Source organism: Podarcis liolepis (assembly GCF_965112155.1).
Source record: "Podarcis liolepis genome assembly, chromosome: 6".
Lineage (NCBI taxonomy): Eukaryota > Metazoa > Chordata > Lepidosauria > Squamata > Lacertidae > Podarcis > Podarcis liolepis.
Genome location: NC_139559.1, coordinates 2,906,878 through 2,922,590, shown reverse-complemented (window position 1 = coordinate 2,922,590; position 15,713 = coordinate 2,906,878). Strand labels below are relative to the sequence as shown.

Genomic DNA, 15,713 nt, shown 5'->3' with positions numbered 1-15,713 from the left:
ATTATACGTGTTTCTATCCTAACCTTTAATATCTTTTTTTAAGGACCGCAGTGAAAACGATCAAAATAAAAAAAAAAAGAGTGTGTGATAAAACCCCGAATTAAAAGATCACAATTAAATAGAATAAGGCGGCAGACCTACAACTAAATTTTGCAGTTCTCTTTGCTAATTCAAGTTCCCTGTAAAATCTTGGAAGAACAGGTACAATGTTGGCATCTGCTGTACCTTAGAGGCGGCTTAAATTCCATTAAGTTTTTCACTGATGGGCAAGTGGTGGTTGGAACCAGTATTCATCCAACCTGCGGGCCTTTGGCTATTCCAGGTACCTGCTCCTAGCCTTGCCATTATAATCTGGATTGCCAAATCATGGAAAGGTCCTGAGGAAGTGAGTTTTGCTTAGTTCTCCTCTCTGTCTCTCGTTCAGGCTCCCACTCCCAGTTTTCAAAGATCTTGATTATTATGTCTGTGCGGTTCAAGCCAAAACGAATACACCTTTTACAAATTCACCGAGACAACAGATGATTAAGGCTGGAGACAGACGTTAGCTGTCTTCCAGGGAGTTTGAAATGGGGATCTTTGCTCATGCTCTGCACAGACTCTTGCCTCTGGCATACGGGTTTTGCATCTTCTGGAATTGCTTCAAAACCCCGCAAAACCTATTTGACCAGGCATGACATTGGAGAAAAGCAGGAGGGTAAATGGGAGACGAAGACGCATTTACCGTATTTTTTGCTCTATAAGACACACTTTTCCCCTCCTAAAAAGTAAGGGGAAATTTGTGTGCGTCTTATGGAGGAGAGCAAGAGGGGGTGGTGTGCACCGACCCCTCTTGCTCTCTTGGCTTCAGGGATAGCTGCATGTTCAGGGATAGCCCTGAAGGGGCTCCGTTTCTCCTGCCGCTTCGCTGAAGGGGTGCTGCGCAGAGAGGGAGAGAATATTTTTTTACCTTGTTCTCCCCCTCTAGGTGCGTCTTATAGAGCGAAAAATACGGTATTTCCATTACCATGAAAACAGCAACCTTTCTCCTTCTTGTTGATTTAGAAAGTGAGAGGTTTCTGGTCAAGGGAGGAATCTAAAGGGCTGTGTACACACTTCAATTACCGGTAATCTGCATCCAGTTCTCTGTTTTGGGAAGAGGCTCACGCACGATGTTAGCCACAACGCATGTCTTTTTTTGTGGAATACTGCATTTTGTTGCATTTGCCTCCAAACCAGCTTTGAACTGAATTGAGACAAAGAAGGACCAAGCATGCATTTTAAGCAGGTTAACGCGTACACATCTCCTTTGGGATTTCCAAAAGATGGGCATGCAGGCAGATAGAGCGCTCCTTTTAGTTAACAGCTCTCTGGCCTTTCTTTTTTTGCAAAGTTTAGTTGTCGTCTTCTTCCTCCTCCTCCTCCTCCTTCTCCTCCTCCTCCTCTTCCTCTCCCTCCATTCCAGGCTTTGCACGGAGACTGGTGCCAACAGATCAAGTACATTCCGCAGCTCAACCTGGTCGCCTCGTGCACGCCAGCCGAGAAGACGGCCATGGCCCTCACCTCTCTCCCGCTGCATAACATTGGTAAAACCCAGTAAGAGAGGCCTTTTTCTCTCTGCTCTGGAAATGAACCCAAGGTGGGATTGAAACGCCATTACTGTTTCCACCGGAAGGTGGGTAGGGAAAGGGTCAGAAACTTCAGAGAGCCATAAAATATGGGAAGTATAATAATAATAATAATAATAATAATAATAATAATAATAATAATAATTTATTTGTACCCCGCCCATCTGGCTGGGTTTCCCCAGCCACTCTGGGCGGCTTCCATAGAAACCAAAAAACACTAAAATATCATACATTAAAAACTTCCCTGAACAGGGCTGCCTTCAGATGTCTTCTGAATGTCAGGTAGTTGTTTATCTCTTTGACATCTGATGGGAGGACGTTCCACAGGGCGGGCGCCACTACCGAGAAGGCCCTCTGCCTGGTTCCCTGTAGCTTTGCTTCTCACAATGAGGGAACCGCCAGAAGGCCCTCGGCGCTGGATCTCAGTGTCCAGGCAGAACGATGGGGGTGGAGACACTCCTTCAGCTATACAGGACTGAGGCCATTTAGGGCTTTAAAGGTCAACACCAGCACTTTGAATTGTGTTCAGAAACGTACTGTCCATCAGGAATTTGTGGCTGAGGCTGTAAATGCACAAGAGTTTCCAAGGGACCTTTCAAATGGGAAACCTGGGTCCCAGAAAGGCCCCTGGGAAATAATAATAATAATAATAATAATAATAATTTTATTTATATCCTGCCCTCCCCAGCCGAAGCCGGGCTCAGAGTGGCTAACAACAATCAAAGTAACACAGCATTCCAAAATCAATTCATTCTAAAATCAATTCAAAATCAAATTAATGGCAACCATTGGGCTAGAGTTCTATGGCGTTTACAGAAGGAGAGAGGGGGTCAGGCTGTGCCTTGGCCAAAGTCCTGGTGGAACAGCTCTGTCTTGCAGGCCCTGCGGAAAGATGTCAAGTCCCGCAGGGCCCTAGTCTCTTGTGACAGAGCATTCCACCAGATCGGGGCCACAGCCGAAAAAGCCCTGGCTCTGGTTGAGGCCAGCCTAACCTCCCTGTGTCCTGGGACCTCCAAGATGTTTTTGTTTGAAGACCATAGGGTCCTCTGTGGGACATACCAGGAGAGGCGGTCCCGTAGGTACGAGGGTCCTAGGCTGCATAGGGCTTTAAAGGTTAAATCTTTAAATCTGGAGGTCTTTTTTTTAAACATTACTTTGGGGAGGACAGAACCTCCCAGGATTTGCAGGTATAGCCAGGTTCTCCTCCACTCTGATTTCAGCCGGGGAAGTGAAATCGACAAGGTGCTGGTATTCTCTCTCTGAGAAATGCTTGCAACTCCTATGGGGAGGACGCATGAGCTGGCCTCCCGCCCCCAAAGGACCTGTGGGAAGAGCTGCCCTCTCCACTCCCCTTCTTTGCAAAATCAGGACAAGGGTGCCTGTTCCGCAAGAAGGCATTACCTTTCTTGTCAGGGCACAAAATGAGGAGAAGGAGCGATTGAAGATCTACCTTGGGAACAAGCAGGGAATAGAGATCAACCTTGGCATCCGCTGTCTTTCCGGAGCCTGCCGCCTGAGGCATCCTCCTCACCTTGCCTCCTGGGCGGCCCTGTTTCTGGTTTACATGGGCAAAGCAGGGCAAATGATTCCCTTGGACAAACTTGGTTAGGGAGTTTGGTGGTGGTGGCGCTGTGGGTTAAACCACAGGACTTGCCGATCAGAAGGTTGGCGGTTCGAATCCCCGCAACGGGCTGAGTGCCCGTTGCTCGGTCCCTGCTCCTGCCAACCTAGCAGTTTGAAAGCATGTCAAAGTGCAAGTAGATAAATAGGTACCGCTTCGGCGGGAAGGTAAACGGCGTTTTCGTGCGCTGCTCTGGTTCACCAGAAGCGGATTAGTCATGCTGGCCACATGACCCGGAAGCTGTACGCCGGCTCCCTCGGCCACTAAAGCGAGATGAGCGCCGCAACCCCAGAGTCGGCCATGACTGGACCTAATGGTCAGGGGTCCCTTTACCTTTACCTTTAAGCCAGCTCTGAATCTTAAATTCCCTGGTTTGAATCTAATCTTTCCCACACACTCAGCGGTCTTAGGCGAGCTCCATCTCAGCCGCCTCCCTGGCTTGAAATAAGGGGGGATAATGTCAGTGGCCTTCTGCTTTACAGGGTTGTTCCAAGGATTGCAACGAGATTATGCATATGATATCCTTTGCAGCCTGGAAGTGCCAGGAATTATGATCACCAAAAGTTCAAGGTTGCAGTTCCAAGAACTGGGCAGCAGATGGTGGTGTTGCACTTCATTGTTCTCTTTAGGAGCAATAATTTGTTTTTGTTTTTTTAATGTTTTTATGAAAAGGATTTTCATAGTTAACAAAGGTGCATCCAACATCTCTGTTTTCAGTTCATCATAGAATAGTGTGAAATGAAAGCATTTAAAGCAGTGGTTCTCCACCTGTGGGTGCCCAGATGTTGTCATGCTGGCTAGGAATGATGGGAGTTGTAGTCCAACAACATCTGGGGGGGGACCCACAGGTTGAGAAACACTGATTTAAAAGATAGCAGGGTTAGAGCTCATCCAGACTCCCACTCGCCCTGCGTCTTCCCCCTTGGAAAACCTCATCTCTACCGCTGAATCAGAGAAAACTTCAGCCAGATTTTCCTCAGATTGACGTTTGCTCCAATTCAGCAGTAAAGAGTGGGTTTTCAGACAGGAAAGGGAAAGGGTTTGGCCCCTTGGTTTCTAAACACAGGACAGGCCTCACGTCGCCTTGAGGTTTCTTAGGCAAGAACCTACTTGGTCAGATGCGCGGTGGCGCACTTTGCAATCTGCAGACTTGCTGCAGAGATCCAGGTCGAGCTCTGCGCCTCTGCTCCTTCCTGGATCATGGCCGGGTGTCGTCCTGCAGCCCACCATGCTTTCGGCAAATGTCTTTCTGGCCCGTTTCTTCAGAAAGCCAGCCAGCCATTTATTTTTGAAAGAAAAAGAAGAGAGACGGACGTACTTAATCGACACCTCCCCTCTTCCATTTGTCCCAGATCAGCGGTGATCGTTCTGAAGAAAGGCATCCTTTGCTTTGACTATTCCTCGGAAATGAACATCCTCGGTACGTTCTCTAGAAACGGCTCCTTAAAACCGCCTCCTTCTGGAGCCGGTATCCTCTTTGGTGACCAGGGGCCTGAGAGAACGGCACCTCCAGGTATTCTCAGTTGGCAACGATTTACCTGGATCCGGTCGAGTCTTGTTTCTAACCCAGTCGAGGCACCGAAACGGCCTTGCTGCCCTGGTGGTTAACCGGGAAGAAGGGTGTGACCCAGTTAGTTTATTATTTTATTTATTGAATTTATATACACCGCCCTATGAGCTCTCAGGGTGGTTCACAGAACAAAATCAAAATATAAAACCGCAAATTTATTCTCCAAACGTCTCAGCATCCCTCTGGAGGTCTGGGATGATGGAGAGCAGAGGCAAAACACTGCCCTTGAAACAACTGAACTGGCTCCTGGCTCCTTTCTGTTCCTAATCCAAGGTGTTTGTTTTAAATTTGAAGGCTCTAAATAAGGGATGAGGAACCTGTGTTGTTCTGATGTGTCTGCTGCAATCCTTCAGCTTCAGCTATTGCCATCAGCTTATGCTTTGCGATGGCTGCCCCAAGAAAGCGATGCAGACAGTTCCGCAGATCGATCAGTCAGTGCACCCCGCAAATGATAATAATGATAATGATAATGATAATGATAATGATAATGATAATGATAATGATAATGATAATGATATATTTATACCCCGCCCATCTGGCTGGGCTCCCTTAAAAGTGGCTGCAGGTCCCGCTAACGGTGCCACTGATGGGATGTATTTTCTAATGCAATGGCATGATTAGCTGCTAACATCATTGCATGTTAGCAGCTAATCATGCCATAAAATATGTTCCCTCAGTGCTGCAGTTAGAACATAAAACAACAACAGCAGCAGCAGCAGCAGCAACAACAACAACAACAACAACAACAACAACAACAACAACAATAATCAGTGCTTTTATTCTGGGGGTGCGCATACCCCTAAACATTTTGTGAACCTAAGTTTGGCCTCATTGAGGGGCAGTATTTCAATATGAGTAGGAAAATGAGAGTACCCCTTAACATTTTTTTAAAGAAAAAAAGTACTGATAATAATAATGTATTACTTATACCCTGCCCATCTGGCTGGGTCTTCCCAGCCACTCTGGGTGGCCTCCAACAGGATATCAAAGCACAATAACCTATTAAACATTAAAAACTTCCCTAAACAGGGCTGCCTTCAGATGTCTTCTAAAAGTCTGGTAGTTGTTTTTCTCCTTAACATCTGGTGGGAGGGTGTTCCACAGGGCGGGCACCACCACCGAGAAGGCCCTCTGCCTGGTTCCCTGTAACTTGGCTTCTTGCAGTGAGGGAACCGCCAGAAGGCCCTCAGCGCTGGACCACAGTGTCTGGGCTGTATGATGGGGGTGGAGATGCTCCTTCTGGTATACAGGATATGGCAAAAGCGGAGCGATTCCGCCGCAGCTCCTGAAATGCATTTTCTCTTTTGCCAGTGACGGGAGGGTACGAGCCCCTGGTCCGCATCTGGAACCCCTATGTTACCAGCAGCCCCATCACGCAGATGAAGGGCCACTCCACGGCTGTCACCCACATCATGATCAACGGGCAGAGGAACACCATCGTCAGCGTCTCCAAAGACAAAGTAGGGGTTTGGGTGCGAGAGGCGGGGAAAGGGAATGCCCCTTGCACCTGCTTGGAAATGTGGGGGATCCCTGTCCGTCCGTCCCCAGGAAGTGGAAGGGTGGGGCTATATGCCACGAAGGCGGCAAGAACTATGTTGGCCCAGAACTGGAAAACAGATGTAATACCTACCATTAAGGAATGGCAGGTCAAAATGATGAATTATGCAGAGCTGGCTAGAATATCAGGAAAACTAAGAGACCAGGATGAACAGAAGTTTCAAGAAAGCTGGAGTAAATACTTGATGTATATAAGAGACAATTGTAAAACATTAAAGACACTGACAGGGTTAGAATAACTCTAACAGCGTATGATAGACAAAGCAAAATATACAAAATGCGCAATGTTAGAAACTATATGATACTTACTGAAGGAATGGAGGGAAGTCCGAAGCTCGGCAGAGCTTAGATAAATATGAGATTTATTTGTAAAAGGTATGTATGTATGTATGTATGTATGTATGCATGTTTAATGGAAAATCAATAAAAAAAATATTATTTTTTTTAAAAAAGGAAGGGTGGGGCTGGAGGCCTAGACTTTTAACTGGAGGTTAATTTAACCCGCCCTGGAGCAGAGTTCGACTGTTCCAACAGCTGCTGTGAGAACTCTTGATGAATTCTCTTGAAAACCTTCTATGCATATTTTGTGACTTTCAGAGATTTAGAAGGTTTCTGTTTATTTGGTTCTGCAGAGAGTATGTATTTCATATGGTTCAATGTTCTGTATGATATAAAGAGTTTATATTGACTCCCTGCTCCAGCCCTTTCAGGCCCTCTTCCTTCCCCTCTCCTCTCTCTCTCTCAGAACATCCGCGTCTGGGATCTGCTGGATCACTTCTGCCTGCAGTCGATCCACGGCAGGAACGTCCCCCTGGGCAACTACCCCATCTCGGCCACCTACTACCACCGGCCCTGCAATTACATCATTTGTGCCACTTACACGGTGAGGAGGGGGCCGGTGAAGGACCATGGGATCAGAAGGCGAGAAATGGCTCCTCTCTCGACTTGGGCTGCTGCTGCTGCTGCTACCTCATAGTTTGCAAACTGGGTTATTAGCATAATTTTGAATTTTGGGGTTCCTTTTAATTTTTTTTTTTATTTTCAATGCAAAATTACAACAGAAATTACAAACATTGAATCCAAAATAGAGCAGTACAAACAAGAAAAAAAACACAAGAAAAAAACCCCAAAAACTAAAACACACATCAACAAATAAAACCGGATCATCATTCTAATCATTACGTACATATACACATGTTGACTTCCTTTCTTTGTTCTAAGACCTCGAAATTTTTACTCTTTCTAAATTGTTGTGTCTAATGTAGATTACTATCTTTATACTTTTTGCATCATTTTTTTCTTTCTTTAACCCTGCAAACCATCATTCATTACATATCGATATACTTACTCCAGAACAATGTTTTTTTCATATACTCTTTAGCACATCCCCATTCTTTTAATAATTTTTGGTACGATTGTCCCCTTATGAAGCTGTGAGTCTTGCCAGATGTATATATATTCACAGATTTTAATTTGCCATTCTTTCATTGAAAGAAGAAAGAATTTTGGGGTTTCTGCCGCCTGTCTGTTGCTTGCAGGGCACAGTTTTTGCGCGGTGGGTGGGGCTTGTTGGCGTCACCTCTAGGCAATTTCTCCTGTCGGAGAGCTGCTCCGAGGTGCCTCTGCCCATGCTTGGCTCCTCTGGGGAAATCTCCTGTGTCGTTTTGCTGCAGCTTGGCTTTTTCTACGGCGTGGAGTATGTCGACTTGGATGCCAAAACCCAGGACCAGCCGGTGTGCTGTGCACTCTACAACAAGAACTTTAAGCAGGTGAACACCTGGCTGGGAAGAGGGAAGCACCTGGGAGGAAAAAGTGTGGACCATCTAGGTGGACCAATGATGTGAGCTGCTGTAAGGCAGGTTGGTTCGTTCTCAGCAGGAATGGTGGCAGAGAGGAGAGGGACAATAAAGGGGCATGTCCAAAGTGTTCTCTACCTGAAGCAAAGTTCTTAACCCGAGGTACTATTTCTGGGTTAGTGGAGTCTGTAACCTGAAGCGTGTGTAACCTGAAGTGTAGGTAACCCAAGGTACCACTGTATTATCTCTCGCTTGGACTACTGCAATGCACTCTCTGTGGGGCTACCTTTGAAGGTGACCCTGAAACTACAACTAATCCAGAACGCGGCAGCTAGACTGGTGACTGGGAGCGGCCGCAGAGACCGCATAACACCGGTCCTGAAAGACCCACATTGGCTCCCAGGACGTTTCCGAGCACAATTCAAAGTGTTGGTGCTGACCTTTAAAGCCCTAAACGACCTTGGTCCAGTATATCTGAAGGAACGTCTCCACCCCCATCGTTCTACCCGGACACTGAGGTCCAGCACCGAGGGCCTTCTGGCGGTTCCCTCACTGTGAGAAGTGAGGTTACAGGGAACCAGGCAGAGGGCCTTCTCGGCAGTGGCACCCGCCCTGTGGAACATCCTGTGGAATGCAGTTTCTCTCTATATGAACCTACCTGCAGTTTAAGAGCTGCGTAAGGATAGAGTGAGCATCTTCTCAGTGGCGGTTCCCTGTTTGTGGAATACACTTCCCTGAGAAGTCAGGCAACCTCTCTACCATTCATTTAGAAGACATCTGAAGGCAGCCCTGTTTAGGGCAATTTTTAATGACTGATGTTTTAATGTATTTTTAATCTTTTGTTAGGAGCTGCCCAGAGTGGCCGGGGAAACCAAGCCAGATGGGTGGGGTAGAAATAAATTATTATTATTATTATTATTATTATTATTATTATTATTATTATTATTCAGGAGAACAATGCTTGCTCCCCTAGGCTTGAAACAGCTTTGCGACTTTTCGAATTGCAATGATCCCCTGCTGCTCTTTTAAGTTTTTCCAGATGATTGCATCTATATCGTATCCTCCTGCTTTTCTCGTTTTAGAGTTGGGAAGAGCAACAAAACATTGCCGTGCCGCGCATTCCCTGAAGGCGGGCCTGCTGGCGTGTTTGTGCCTGAAGGTGGACGGCCTTGCTTGCTTTAAATTCTTTTTCTTGTTGCGAGAACTCTCAACGAACGGAGAGTGCGTGTGCAAACGCACCTTGGTGAATCTGACCAACCTTCTCGAGTTAAGCGTCCCCTCTGGTTTTCTCCCACAGGTGGTCAGCGGCTGCTACAGCGGGGTCATCACCGTTTGGGATATCATGACCGGGCAGAAAGTGATGGAGTTTTCCACCTCGTCAGGGCAGCCGGTGGAAATCACGGCAATGACCTTTGATACCCCTGAGAGGCGGCTGATCACAGCCCTGAAAAACGGGACCATCAAACTGTGGAACTTCAACAACGGCGCCTGCCTGATAGAGCTGCCTTTTGACGACAAGGCTGAGGTCAGCGCAGGGGGCAAAATGAGAATCTGGTTGGATAACCCTTCTCTCTCTCTCTCTTTTTTAAAAAAATCATTTTTATTAGGTTTTCCATTTTAACAATCCAATCAAATCACATTAAATATTCCAGATTATACCTATACATATCGAATAATCCAAATATTCTGCTGAATTATAAAAAAAATTATTGGGACTTCCCATGCTTCAAGTTCGGTGGGGCTCTGATCATCTTCTATCTCTACTGCTTTTGATAGTCGTTTCTAATAGTTCCTTTAAATCTCCCTGTTGTTAACCTTCCTTCTTTCACGGCCTCTGAGTTGTTCCCACAAGCCAGTTGAAGTAAAATGATGTGTTTCTGTGTGGATTTTAGGTGTATGATTCCCCTCTGTCTGTTGCAACATCTCCTCACACACTGGTGTTTTTGCCGAATTAATCCAAAAGTCTTTTCGCTGCTGGCAGTCGCCATCTTCTCATTAATTCTGGTTGGAGGACCCTTCTCAGCCAGAGAAACCTTTGCTGCTCTGGAGGGGATCACAAGGCAGTGACTGGCCACCTCAGAATAAATAATAATAATAATAATAATGGTAATAATAATAATAATAGTAATAATTTTTTATTTATACCCCGCCCTTCCCAGTTCAAAAACTGGGTTCAGGGCAGCTAACAACGAATTTAATTGTAAAAGCAGCATAAAATACAGTATAAAAACATGAATAACAATAAAATTCAAAATTCAGAAATCAATTTAGGGGAAATAAGCATTAGTTAATCCCCAGGGCTAGCTGGCTCAATCAGTCCTATTTGGGCCAGTGAGGAGACCAGGGGAGAATTAGCTGTGGGGTCTCAGAGCAGGTGATGTTCATAAAAAGGGGAGTGGGAGGGAAGGAAGGGGAATGAAAGATCAGGCTGAATTCAAATTAAAGGCCAGGTGGAATAGCTCTTTCTTACAGTCCCGACGGAAGTAGGTTAAATCCTGCAGGGCCCTAGTCTCATGGGACAGAGCATTCCACCAGGTCGGAGCCACCACTGAAAAGGCCCTGGCCCTGGTGGAGGATAGTCTGACTTCCTTAGGGCCCGGGACCTCTAAACTGTGATTATTCATGGACCTTAAGGTCCTCTGTGGGGCATACCAGGAGAGGTGGTCCCGTAGATACGAGGGCCCTAAGCCTCGGCCACAACTCCCTCCCAAGTGCTCTGGGGATACTGGGAAACCTTTTCACGAATCCCTTCAAACTCTACACTTTTTTGATTCTATGAATCTGCTGCGTTTACAAATCGCTGCCCAGTCCATGCCCCGCAGTATTCTGGGCAATGGCTGAGCTGATTTGCGTGGCAGAAGCTGCCCTGCCCTCTCGGCCGGGGCATTGGCATCCCCTGTTCTCCTTCTGGGTCAGACCTGGCAGGGAGGAAGGGGTTGGGCAAGGCGCTTTATCCAGAGCGAGACACCCAGAACTGCAGCTGACATTGGTGAGGAATTCCTGCTCTGAACTGCACCGCCATACTCTCGTGCGCCACCCCAATCTCTGGGCGGTGCGAGATTCCAGAGGTTCCTGGCGTTTTCCCCAGAATGAGGGACAGGGGAGACTGTGATGTCTTTAGGATATACGATACGATACGATACAATACGATACGATAATCTTTATTGTCATTGTCCCATACAGAACAACAAAATTGAAAAATCTACATAAGACATTCAAAAACCAAGAAGCCTGCTATCCCAGCTATCCCAGCCTGGTTAGCCCCCTAAAAACTCTGATACCCCATTTTAAAATACAATATACTCCCATACAGACTCCTTACACTGCGCTTAAAACCAAAATTGCATTCGGGTAGAAACTGTTTCTCAGGCGGCTATTCCTAGTCTTTATAACCCTGGACCTTTTTCCAGGGGATGTGGGTGGCACTCTGTTAAACCACAGAGCCTAGGACTTGCCGATCGGAAGGTCAGCAGTTCGAATTCCCGTGATGGGGTGAGCTCCTGTTGCTCGGTCCCTGTTCCTGCCAACCTAGCAGTTCGAAAGCACGTCGAAGTGCAAGTAGATAAATAGGTACCGCTCCGGCGGGAAGGTAAATGGCATATCTGTGCGCTGCTCTTAGTCATGCTGGCCACATGACCCGGAAATTGTACACCTGCTTTCTCGGCCAATAAAGTGAGATGAGCGCTGCAACCCCAGAGTCGTCCGCGACTGGACCTAATGGTCAGGGGTCCCTTTACCTTTACCATCTTCCAGAAGGCAGAAGCTGAAAGAGATAATTTCCAGGGTGCGCACTATCCTGTGCTATCTCTGCAGCTTTCTTATAGCACCTGGAAGCATAGATTTGATCCAAGGTGGGAAGAGTGCACCAAATTATTCTCTCCGCTGTCTTTACAACCCTAGACAGCATTGTTTTTTCCCTGACCGTGCAGCTCCCAAACCACACACACAGACTATAAGTTAATACACTCTCCACAGTACAATGGTAAAAGGCCATCAACAGGTCCTTTGAGAGACTGTTTTTTTGCACATGTATACAACCCGCACTGTTGATGCAATAACACCCCAAAAGGGACTGGCTTCTCCCATAGCCAAAGCCTTGGAAATCCCGGCAGAAATCAGGCGTAGCTCTGTCTCTCATCTGCCCAGCCTGATTCTCACTCTCCAACGCCTCAACTCGGGCTTTTGTGTGTGCCTTGTTCATCTGCATAACTGACTTTTTGCACTTTTACATCTCCCCAATAGATCGGCTGCGTCTTGTACATGAACCAAAAGATTTTCGTGGCTGGGTGGAGCAAGAGAGTGACCTGGTACCTGTAAGTAGAGACCGAGTGCTGGGGGGCATCTGGGGTGGGATGGGGGACTTCCAATGTTCTCTACTTTAAGGCCAGGCCATTGCTAGGCACTTAAAGACTTGGGCAACACCGTATTTTTCGCTCCATAAGACGTACCTGGCCATAAGACGCACCTAGTTTTTAGAGGAGGGAAACAAGAAAAATAATATTCTGAATGCAACAGTGGATGTATGATTTTTGTGGTTCATGCTGTGGCCACTGACATGATATGTGATTTGACGGTGAGTTTGGGGTAGCACAATGCAAAAATCCTGATAATCCATGTGGATCCGTGCTTTGTAACCACGTTTTTGCGCCACTGCAGCCCCACGAAACAGTGGATGCGTGATTTTTTTTGGTGCAGGTTGTAGCCATGGACATGCTATGTGATCTGATGGTGAATTTGGGGTGACCCAATGCAAGAATACAGAAGATCCATGTGCTTTTACCTCCCCCCTCCCAGACAGCCTCCTTTATCTCAAGAGTCCCTTATCTCCCTCCTGATCGCTTGCCCCTCAGCTCCTCAGTGGCTTTGTTTCAACACCCCCTTCCCTCTTTCTCAAAAAAAAGCACAACCTGCTTTTTGCCCCTGGGCAATTCAGCTCCAGGGGCCACACATTCGCTCCGTAAGACGTACAGACATTTCCCCTTACTTTTTAGGAAGAAAAAAGTGTGTCTTATGGAGAAAAAAATACAGTATAAATTAACATTTGCATAAAACCCTCCAGTATGAGAAAGGAGATGTTTGCTGGTATACCTTTCTTCCCATCTGAGGTCAATAGCAGCTACGGGGGAGGGGGGGCATTTTGATTGGGAGAATGACATGCAGGTGAAAGCCTGTTCGTACTTGCCCTGTCTGTTTTCGTTCCGTTTGCAGGGATGATAACAGTTCCCCCCATTATGCACATGGGGCTACTCTAAGATCTTAACAAAGAGCGAATATGGGGTAACTGTGCCCCTGAAGGACCAGGTGCGCGGCCTGGGAGTCATTCTGGACTCACAGCTGTCCATGGAGGCGCAGGTCAATTCTGTGTCCAGGGCACCTGTCTACCAGCTCCATCTGGTAAGCAGGCTGAGACCCTACCGGCCCACGGACTGTCTGGCCAGAGTGGTGCATGCTCTAGTTATCTCCCGCTTGGACTACTGCAATGCGCTCTATGTGGGGCTACCTTTGAAGGTGACCCGGAAACTGGTAATCTAGAATGCGGCAGCTAGACTGGTGACTGGGAGTGGCCGCCGAGACCACATAACACCAGTCTTGAAAGACCTACATTGGCTCCCAGTACGTTTCTGAGCACAATTCAAAGTGTTGGTGCTGACCTTTAAAGCCCTAAACGGCCTCGGTCCATTATAACTGAAGAAGCGTCTCCACCGCCATCGTTCAGCCCGGACACTGAGGTCTGGCACGAGGGCCTTCTGGCGGTTCCCTCCCTGCGAGAAGCCAAGTTACAGGGAACCTGGCAGAGGGCCTTCTTGGTAGTGGCGCCCACCCTGTGGAACTCCCTCCCACCAGATGTCAAAGAGAAGAACTACCACCAGACTTTTAGAAGACATCTGAAGGCAGCCCTGTTTAGGGAAGCTTTTAATGTTTAATAGGTTATTGTGTTTTGATATTCTGTTGGAAGCTGCCCAGAGTGGCTGCGGAAACCTAGCCAGATAGGCGGGGTATAAATAAATTATTATTATTATTATTATTACAGTGGTGCCCCGCAAGACGAATGCCTCGCAAGACGGAAAACCCGCTAGACAAAAGGGTTTTCCGTTTTGGAGGTGCTTCGCAAAACGAATCTCCTATGGACTTGCTTCTCAAGACGACAATGCCTTGCAAGTTCCTGCGGGTTTTCCCCCCTCCCCCCTTTTTCTAAGCCGCTAAGCCGCTTATCAGCTGATCCGATCAGCAGATAAGCCACTAAAAGCCGCTAATAGCGCTAATCCGCTAATCTGTCAATGGGTTTGCTTCGCAAGACGAAAAAAACCGCTAGACGAAGAGAATCACAGAACGGATTCTTTTCGTCTTGCGAGGCACCACTGTATTATTATTATTATTATCATTATTGGCTTCCCCCCTTTTCTGTGATGTAAGGGGAGGATTCTGCCTCCTGCTCCTCTCCTCTCCCTGGACAGCTGCGATGGGGCTCCTTAATTTCTCCTAACCAGAGACAACAAGGAAGACGAGAAAGTGATTGAGTGCAAGCACTGGAAGTCCTACCACTCTGACGACATCTCGTGCATGGACAGCTACGGCAAGAATCTTTTGGCGACCGCATCCTGCAACGGAGACATCGTCCTGTGGAGCGTCCACTCTGGGCAGGCGTTCTGCCGATTCAACGCGTCCGAGAGCCCCTTGATTCTTGCTCCCCAAAGGGTAACGTTCAAAGCCCCGTACGCCACAAAGGCTCTCTTTTGTAAATTCCCAAGGCGGTTGGCATTTCCCTGGGGCTTCAGAGGAGTGAAAACTCCCACTCCAGAGAGCAGTAGCCTTTTCCTCTTGCCACTGCTGGCTGCTGTGCAGTTTCGCTCAGGGAAAATGCCCCATGAGACAGATTTGAGAGTAGATCTCTGGGTGGCAGGTTTGCCGGAGATCAGCAAGAGCGTCCGACTCCCAGTTGTTCAGCAATAACAACATGGTTTATTCCACCTGAGCTCATTTCATTTCTGAAGACCAATCCCTGGGCTCAGAAAGTCTCCTGAAGTGCCCTGGTCTCTCATTTCCATGGGACCTGAGATGCTACCTGATTAAAGGAAACTTTATGAAGATGGTATACAGGTGGTATTTGACTCCATCAAAATTGGCAAAGATTAACAAAAAAATAAAACAGCAGCAAGTGTTGGAGGTGTCAGCATGTAAATGGAAACTTTTCCCACATGTGGTGGACGTGTCCCAAAATTAAATCATTTTGGGACATGATATATGATGAATTGAAGAAAATGTTAAAATACACATTTACAAAAGCACCAGAATTATTTTTATTGGCTATTTTTACAACAAACATCCCAAAGGTTAATAAAAGAGTTTTTCTTTATGCCAATACGGCCGCCAGGATTCTTGTAGCAAAATATTGGAAGAGGAGAATGGCGTCTAAAGCTATGTGAATATCTTGAACTAGCGAAACTAACAGAATCAATAAGAAATTCGAGAAATAAAATTTAGAAAGAATGGGATGTTTTTTTAAAATTACAAGATGTCGTATGTTTCCAATGATTGCTCTTGGTTGAGCATAGATTAAATTCCAC

The 15,713-nt window shown here is 46.8% G+C and overlaps 2 protein-coding genes across 3 annotated transcripts in view; both read left to right on the top strand.

Moving 5' to 3' along the window:
• CCM2L (CCM2 like scaffold protein) overlaps positions 1 to 15,713 on the top strand; it is an 881,881-nt gene that overhangs the window by 518,007 nt on the left and 348,161 nt on the right. The gene's annotated exons all lie outside the window — the stretch shown is intronic.
• Positions 1 to 15,713, top strand: part of EFCAB8 (EF-hand calcium binding domain 8) — a 63,471-nt gene that overhangs the window by 29,574 nt on the left and 18,184 nt on the right. For both annotated transcript variants that reach the window (XM_083507349.1, XM_083507350.1), the window contains exons 11-18: positions 1,442 to 1,572; positions 4,578 to 4,645; positions 6,107 to 6,255; positions 7,098 to 7,235; positions 8,026 to 8,121; positions 9,446 to 9,673; positions 12,391 to 12,461; positions 14,637 to 14,844. In XM_083507349.1, coding sequence (XP_083363475.1) covers positions 1,442 to 1,572; positions 4,578 to 4,645; positions 6,107 to 6,255; positions 7,098 to 7,235; positions 8,026 to 8,121; positions 9,446 to 9,673; positions 12,391 to 12,461; positions 14,637 to 14,844 — 1,089 coding nt within the window. The remainder of the gene's footprint in view (positions 1 to 1,441; positions 1,573 to 4,577; positions 4,646 to 6,106; positions 6,256 to 7,097; positions 7,236 to 8,025; positions 8,122 to 9,445; positions 9,674 to 12,390; positions 12,462 to 14,636; positions 14,845 to 15,713) is intronic.